At 39.3% G+C, this 9188-nt stretch overlaps 1 protein-coding gene across 1 annotated transcript; it reads right to left on the bottom strand.

Annotated features, from left to right (window-relative positions):
* On the bottom strand, positions 379–1296 carry LOC102174001 (olfactory receptor 8S1-like). Its single transcript, XM_005680130.2, has one exon. The coding sequence runs from the start codon at positions 1294–1296 to the stop codon at positions 379–381; it is 918 nt and encodes a 305-aa protein (XP_005680187.2).

Here is a 9188-nt window from a genome sequence, read left to right as displayed (position 1 = left end):
GGGAAGATTTGGGGACACTGTGGTTAACAGTCTCTATGAGACTTTAGTTGGAGTTTAGTTACTGGAAAAATGGTAAAGAATGCCTAAGCAGATAATAACAATATCTACCAAACTGTGTGTAATAAATTAAATATTTTTGTAAGAAGAATTGTGAGATTAAAGGTTCATTTAGCTACCTTCCTCTTCCAGTTTCTAGGATGAAACTGGTATCATTCCATAAAACACTTTCACCTTTTCTGAAGTATTTTCAAGAAAAAATGTACGGCCTCTTGCAGATCCTTATATCAGAGAATTCTCCTAAATATCCAGGCATTATTTATTGCAATTCTACCCAAGTTCCTCATCATTTTGATTTTTTCTTATCTGTGGTTTGAAACACTAGAAACATCTTCTCAGCATTCTTCTCACAGCTGCCTTCACCTCCTTGTTCTTCAGGCTGTAGATGAGAGGATTCAGCATGGGAGTGACCACACTATACTGCAAGGAGAAGATCAGCTCCTGAATGGATCCTGAATTTGGCATGAGATAGCGGAGTAAACCTGAGCTGTAAAAGAAGACCACTGCAGTGAGGTGGGAGGAACAGGTGGAGAAGGCCTTACTTCTGCCTTTGGTGGAGGTGATGCTCAGGATGGTGATCAAAATGTGAACATAGGAGAAAAATATCAAGAAGAAATTTCCAAAGAAATGCAGGAGGCTGGAGCAGAGCAGGGCAGTAAAGCTTGCAGACACATCGGAGCAAGACAAAGGGTAAAGAGAGGGCAGCTCACAGCTGAAGTGGTGGATATTTTGAGCCTCACAGAAGTCTAAGTTGAGAGCTACAAGGATATTGATGAGAGCATCCAGAAAAGCCAAGCCCCATGAGCCCCCCACCAGCCCCATACACAGCTGTCTGCTCATCACCCGGCCATAGAGCAGAGGAGAAGTGATGGCAACATAGCGGTCATAGGCCATGACAGCAAGTAGGCAGGATTCTGTGCCTCCAGTGGCAAACACAAAGAAGACCTGAGCCATGCAGCACTCTACTGAGACGGTTTTCTTCTCAGACAGGAGGTTCTCCAATAGCTTGGGTACAGTCACAGAAGAGTGGCAGAGATCCAGAAAGGACAGCTGTCCCAGGAAAAAGTACATGGGGATGTGAAGCTGGGAATCCACCCTGATCACCAGCAGCAGCAGCAGGTTCCCCATCAGGGTCAGGATGTAAATAACAAAGAACAGCACAAAGAGCAGAGCTTGGATTTGGGGGTCAGCAGACAGCCCGAGGAGAATAAACTCAGAGACAACACTGTGGTTTCTCATTGCCTTAAATATTTTCTTGGGAATGCAAGAAAAAAATCAGGTTAAATCTTTTCTGATGTCTAACAAATATCCAAGTGTTTTAACCCTCTCCATTCACAAAGCTTTATGCCTAATCAAAAATGTAAGTTCTGAAATGATAAACTTCCTCAAGTCTCTAAGTTTACCAAAACCTGTAATAATTTTTTTCTGTGGGATCCCAAAATGTGAAAAGTGAAGTTTCTCAGTCATGTCAAACTCTTTTCGACCCCATAGACTGTAGCCTACAGGCTTCTCCATCCACAGGATTATCCAGGCAAGAGTACTGGAGTGGGTTGCCATTTCCTTCTCCAGGGGATCTTCCCGACTCAGGAATCAAACCCGGGTCTCCCACATTGCAGGCAGACGCTTTACCCTCTGAGCCACCAGGGAAGCCAGTCCTAGATCCACTTGGGTTGTGGGATCCCAACCCTAGATCAACTCCCTCTCCATTTTTATTGTTCTTTCTTTAATGTCTTAGGAGTTTACTTGCTGTTGTTTTATTATTAAAGTTACTTGAAGATGTTTGTGAACTGTTGATAATAAACTAGTAAAGAGGGAGAAATTACAGGAAGAATAAGAGAAAATTGCAGAAATGGTGTCTTGGAGAGCAGCTGGGTCTCAGAGCAGAAGCAGAGCATGGCCAAAGGCAGGAGAGGGTTTACTGCACCAAACATGCATGAAGTAAGTAGATTTGGTTTTAAAAAGGAATCTGCCATTTAAAAAAAAAAAGGCTTTTATTTTTCACTATTTATAAAACCTCAAACCTTCCTCTCATGTGGGGATTATAATAATTTTACAATATTAACACTTGTTTTTTTTTCTTTTACTCACTACTGTAGCTCTAGCTATAGCAATCTGGATTCATCTTGAAAACATTGCATCATTGGCAGAAGACATTGGAAAATCAAGTCATGAAATACAGAGAACCACCCATTATATTTTGGAGGGCAGCAAAAAGGAAGGTCCCTTCCATTTTGGTGCCCTCCATTTTACTCATCTCTAAATTGAGTCCTACTTACTAGCAATAGAAATTCCTTAAACTTTGGGTAAACTTATTCTCCTATAAATAAAAGCCAAAGAGTAAAAATCTTGCATACAGCATTTTTATGAAAGACAAACCTAGAAACTGCTCTATCAGGGGCCATACTTCTTCACAGATAGAGGTGTAGTGAGTTAGTTACTTCTGGTCACAGAAGTAAATAAAATCACTTATTTTGTTTACCTGGTGCTACAAATTCACTGTCCTTGATGCTTCATTTATTCAGAATTGATGCTTCAGATTCCAAATTGAGAATGTAAATAGCTCTGAGAATGGTACCACTATAAGTTTTCATTTGTTATCACAATTAGATGCAGTTAGCTGACTAGATCGCTTCCAAAGAAAGACAGTCTGAGAAGAGTTCATTTTAGAATGAGACATACAAAAGTACCCAGCATTGGCCCAAAGAAGTTGCTCAAAAATGTTCTTACAAATGGGCTTCCTCAAAACCACAATGAGGTATCATCTCACACTGGTCAAAATAGCTGTCATCAAAAAGTCTACAAACAGTAAATGCTGGAGGGGGTGTGGAGAAAAGGGAACCCTCTTACACTGCTAGTGGGAATGCAAACTTGTACAGCCACTATGGAGAATGGTGTGGAGATTCCTTTAAAAACTGGAAATAGAACTGCCTTATGACCCAGCAATCCCACTGCTGGGCATACACACTGAGGAAACCAGAATCAAAAGAGACACATGTACCCCAATGTTCATCGCAGCACTGTTTACAATAGCTAGGACATGGAAGCAACCTAGATGTCCATCAGCAGACGAAGGGATAATGAAGTTGTGGTACATATACACAATGGAATATTACTCAGCTATAAAAAAGAACACATTTGAGTCAGTTCTAATGAGGTGGATGAAACTGGAGTCTATTATACACAGTGAAGTAAGTCAGAATGAGAAACACCAATACAGTATATTAACACATATACATGGAATTTAGAAAGACAGTAACAATGATACTATATGCAAGGCAGCAAAAGAGACACAGATATAAAGAACTTTTGGACTATGTAGGAGAAGGCAAGGTTGGGATGATTTAGGAGAATAGCATTGAAACATGTTAATTACCATATGTAAAACAGGTGCCCAGTGCAAATTCGATGCATGAAGCAGGACATGCAAAGCCAGTGCTCTGGGACAACCCAGAGTGGGGCGGGAGGTGGGCAGGGGGCTTTCAGGACAGGGGGACACATGTGCACCCATGGGTGATGCATGTCAATGTATGGCAAGACCACCACAATATTGTAAAGAAATTATCCTCCAATTAAAATTAATAAATTTTTAAAAAGAAACTCATCATTTACCACAGCCAAGCTAAATTCCAGCTGTAGACAAAATAGCCTGCTTATACAGGCTAATGGATAAAGACCACTAATACATGCCCTCTTGAGAATAAAAAGACTCTAGCAATGTATTTTTGATCTGTTTCAAAGTAAACTAAATAAAACAGAATTGAACGATTTTAAAAAAATGGTCTTCTCTGTGGCTCAGATGGTATAGAATCTGTCTCCAATGCAAGAGACTTAACAATTAAAGTAAATGCACAAATGAATGGATGAGTAAGTAAACAGAGGAAAATCAGAAAGAGAATAATCTAGGGCTTTACTGCCTGTAGGGATCAGATCTGCTTAGGCACAAATAAGGGACTGAGACATCCGGCACTTGCATGAAACCAATAAGGAAAGGACAATAGAGAAAAGTACTGCCAACTGGAGACATTTGCCCCAATATAAAGTTTTGTGCCTTGAACTTGCACATACCTACCAGTATATACCTCCCAGTATATAATTACTGGGAATACCTGTAATTAAAGATAGAATTAGTTCCTGGACCCTATACATTTGGAGTGCTTGGAGAGGGTTATTTTTGAGTCATGAGGTGCCTGAAATCTATTATTTTCCTGATCCCCTCTCACCTCTCACTGACAGCCCCTAGGCATTTACCTCCCCAAACTTTCAGGTTTCTGGTATAACGTGGGCTTTCAGCACCAGAAACAAGGAGTATCGTAAGATTTACAGAAACTCTTGTTGTAATTGTCTCATATGTGAAATGAAAGCTAAAAATAATCACCTTGGAATGTTGTCAGGACCTAATTTACTACCTGAAGTGTGGTACTGAAGACACCTGAGGTGATGAAGAATCATTAGATCCTCCTTTTTCACCTCCAACCTGAGTGTTTATCGCTCCAAAAAGGAGGACAAGAAGTAATTATGAGGAACAAACCAACATTCTATGTTACAGAAATTAGTACCAGATTGGAGAGACTCGGGGATGGGGGCACTACTTCAGCCCAGGGGAACAAAGGCAAAATGAGGGACCTGCAGGAGAAAGGAGGGGCCTGACAAGGGGATGGGGAGAGGCGGCCAGAACTGAGGGGAAACAGCTCCTACACAGTGAACGGAAGAGCAAGAAGAAGCATCCGAAAACGGAAAACATTACCAAGTTTCTCTGTTCCTGGTGCATATTACAGCCTGTTTTTCTGAGCTGGTTGGCCTGCCTCTGAGCTCAGGGGAAATTCACAGGAGAGAAAACGCACCACAATTGTTCCATCATGTAAATTGACATTAATTTTTCTATTAGACGTTCTGGGCATAAAAAGAGATGTATAAGCTCAGCCCTTAAAAGCTCCTGCAAATAAAGATGTCAGAAAACTCTTCTAAACTCTAATAGCATTTTGCTCTTATCCCTTAAATGACTCTTAAAATGACAGAGAAAACTTCAAATTTGAGAACTTCAAATTCCTAACAAGTAATAAAGCACCTCTTTCATACTTCCTGTAGCATAACTGCACAGCACAACCGTTTCCTTCCATATCTCTGTTACCACTGACATACTGCTAAGAGCATCATCCTAACAAGGGATGCTCAGGTCTACCATTCAGAAGGGCTTTTGTGTTCAGGTGACCAATGAGATGACAAGGTGTAACCTAAAAGCCCAGGAGGCACTAGGTCCATCCTGATTGCTGGGAAGCTCAGTCTGAAGCATACTGTGGACTCATTAGCTAAAAAGTGTTACTTGATGATCCCTCTGGGAATTACCATTAGAGATGAGAGACTCGGAGTTTACCTTTGAATAATTTTGCTAATGTCATCATGTATTTATCATGATACACATTAAAGACATAATTATTATATATGGCATTATTAGTATGTGATCAATGGTAATTAAAATTTACCTATGTTTGACTCCTTTTTGCTAATTTTTTTCCACTTGAAAGCTCAATAGCTGAAACTAGATTTCAGTGGACAAGTTTAATAAAAATTAGACAAAGATGAAGAAATATCAGTGACTCAGAAGACAGGCCAGAAGGAAAACTTGAACTTCCATCTGTGAACATTTTTTTTCTCCTTGAAAAACTCCTTTTAATTTTCCCTTTTGTACAAGTCTTCTCATGGTGTATTTATTTCACCTTCATTCTAAGGGATGTTCTACTGGGCATAGAATCCTAATGAGGGAAGGTCTAATTATTATTATTTTTTAACCCAGTACTTTGAAGATATTACCTCATTGTTTTCTGTCTTCTTGTTAGTCTAATATTTTAGACTTGTCTTTCCTTCTTGCCACTTTCAATATTTTCTCTTTTTGATTTTCAGTAATTTTATTATGATGGGTCGAAGTGTGACTTTCTTTTATCATACTTGGGATTTACTTGTAGGATTCCTAGGATATAGAGTTGATATATTTTTCGTTTGGAATATTTTCATTCATTACCTTACATATTGCCCTATTTTCTTCTCCCTCTCAGTCACTCAGTCGCGTCTGACTCTTGGCGACTCTTTGGACTGTAGCCCACTAGGCTCTTCTTTCCATGGGATTCTCCAGGCAAGAATACTGGAGTAGGTTGCCGTTTCCTTCTCCAGGGGATCTTCCTGGACCAGGGATTGAACCCACATCTCCTGGGTCTCCTGTAGAGCAGGTGGATTCTTTATCCACTGAGGCACTGGGGAACCCTATTTTCTTAGGTATTGCCTAATTCTCTTCTTTAGAACTCCATGTAAATGTGTATTATCCTTCTTTTCTATGCATTATTTATCTCATACGTTTTTCTTTATTCTTTCTGTGCCTTACTGTATATATTTTCTTCTTACCTGTCCTATAAATTATTAGGGTACTCCTCAACACTGTCTAATTTCCTTTAAACTTATCCATTAAGATCTCATACAACCATTGACTTTTTCATTTCCAGCATTTTCACTTAGACTTTTTTAATAGTTTCCAGGAATAATATACAAAATTCTCAATCTTGTCTTTAATCTTCATAAATGTTTTATTCTAAAGTTGTGTATCTGGATCTGTTTCCACTGGTATATTATGAAAAATTTGAAAATAACTTACAGCTCTGAATTATATTTCTTTCTCCAGAGAATATTTTTACTTGCTTCTGTCAGACAGCCACATCAGAGATTCTGGATAACTGTCCTGTAATTTTGGGACTGAAATGAAGCTGGGCTCCAGCCCGTACAAAACTAGCCTGCTTACCATCCACCTTAACTTCAGGGTGTTGCCCTTCAAGGTCCAACCCACCGCTTGGTGGTCCCTGAATTCCATTTCCCCGACTAACTTTAGGAAACTGTCAAAATAACTTTTTACATTTTCATCCACCTCTTTAAGATGCCCTTACAGGGAAAACACACCCCCAAAATGCAAAGCTTGCTTCTCTGGGTATTCTTCTTCGGGACGACAGTGCCATAATTTTTCACTGTCTCCTGAGCCTTCAAATATCTTCAGAGAAGATCTTAAAATTATGCTGTTCAGCTTTGTAAACCTTTTAAAAATGTGTACTGGTCCAAGTTATCTAGTTAGTAGTTACCTAAAGTGGAAGTCTCTGATAATTTTAGTCCATTCCTACTCTATTATTACTATTAGCTATTACTAATTTACATACTTTATAATACTTTATTCTTCTGCATGCCTTTTTCCTTAATTTCATTTTTTGTCATTTTTCTTTGATCCCTACATTTTTAAAAAGAAATTTAGGTTCTTATTACATACTTATGTCAAAAGAGGCATATGCAAAGAATTTGAATATTTTAGTTTATTTTTTCCAAGATTGGTTTCTTCCTTTATCTTTGCATTACATAGCAGTTAGGATGCACTGGATGAAAATAAGCAAAAACTTAAAAGTTTCTTATCACTTGAGAAGTCTGGGAATGGAGGGGGTAATGAAATTTGGGTTTTACTCAGTATTTCCACAACAAGTAGTTATTGCTTCAACGTGACAATGATATTTTTCCCTACCCCTCATAGTCTCACTGCATCTTCTGTAGCTCCTAGCATCACATTTTATACATACTGGTCAAACCAGAGAGAAGGACAAAGAATATTCTGTCAGAGGGTGCCCCTTAGACTCACTGGTTAATACCATATCACAGGAATACTCTTAGCTGCCAGGAAGACTGAGAAGCTGATTATCTAGGAAATGTGACTGGAATTTCATGAATGGTTTAGATAATACCAAAGTATCCCCTACTGTTGGGTATCTATTAATAAATAAAATGAGAATTTTAAGTGAAAATGCAAAATAATAAAAGAGGCAAGCAATGGTCTCCACTCCCATATGGCATATTTCATTTCTTCCTAATTTGAATATCCTTAGTATGCTAGAATTCTCACTAATACACTTACCTTTCTACTCATCTTTTCTTTTTGCTATAGATTAAGAACTTGATTACTTCATTGTATTTTGAGGTACCTAATACATAAGATTCTCCAAGCCAGGCTTCAGCAATATGTGAACCGTGAACTTCCTGATGTTCAAGCTGGTTTTAGAAAAGGCAGAGGAAACAGAGATCAAATTGCCAACATCTGCTGGATCATGGAAAAAGCAAGAGAATTCCAGAAAAACATCTATTTCTGCTTTATTGACTATGCCAAAGCCTTGGACTGTGTAGATCACAATAAACTGTGGAAAATTCTGAAAGAGATGAGAATATCAGACCACCTGATCTGCCCCTTGAGAAATCTGTATGCAGGTCAGGAAGCAACTCTTAGAACTGGACATGGAACAATAGACTGGTTCCAAATAGGAAAAGGAGTACGTCAAGGCTGCATATTGTCACCCTGCTTATTTAACTTATATGCAGAGTACACCATGAGAAACGCTGGGTTGGAAGAAGCACAAGCTGGAATCAAGATTGCCAGGAGAAATATCAATCACCTCAGATATGCAGATGACACCACCCTTATGGCAGAAAGTGAAGAGGAGTTAAAAAGCCTCTTGATGAAAGTGAAAGAGGAGAGTGAAAAAGTTGGCTTAAAGCTCAACATTCAGAAAATGAAATTCATGGCATCCAGTCCCATCACTTCATGGGAAATAGATGGGGAAACAGTGGAAACAGTGTCAGACTTTATTTTGGGGGGCTCCAAAATCACTGCAGATGGTGATTGCAGCCATGAAATTAAAAGATGCTTACTCCTTGGAAGAAAAGTTATGACCAACCTAGATAGCATATTCCAAAGCAGAGACATTACTTTGGCAACAAAGGTCCATCTAGTCAAGGCTATGGTTTTTCCAGTGGTCATGTATGGATGTGAGAGTTGGACTGTGAAGAAAGTTGAATGCCGAAGAATTGATGCTTTTGAACTGTGGTGTTGGAGAAGACTCTTGAGAGTCCCTTGGACTGCAAGGAGATCCAACCAATCCATTCTGAAGGAGATCAGCCCTGGGTGTTCTTTGGAAGGGATGATGCTAAAGCTGAAACTCCAGTACTTTGGCCACCTCATGCAAAGAGTTGACTCATTGGAAAAGATTTTGATGCTGGGAGGGATTGGGGGCAGGAGGAGAAGGGGACGACAGAGGATGAGATGGCTGGATGGCATCTCTGAC

The sequence above is a fragment of the Capra hircus genome, chromosome 5 (genome assembly GCF_001704415.2).
Source record: "Capra hircus breed San Clemente chromosome 5, ASM170441v1, whole genome shotgun sequence".
Taxonomy (NCBI): domain Eukaryota; kingdom Metazoa; phylum Chordata; class Mammalia; order Artiodactyla; family Bovidae; genus Capra; species Capra hircus.
This window is presented reverse-complemented; position numbering and strand designations above follow the sequence as displayed.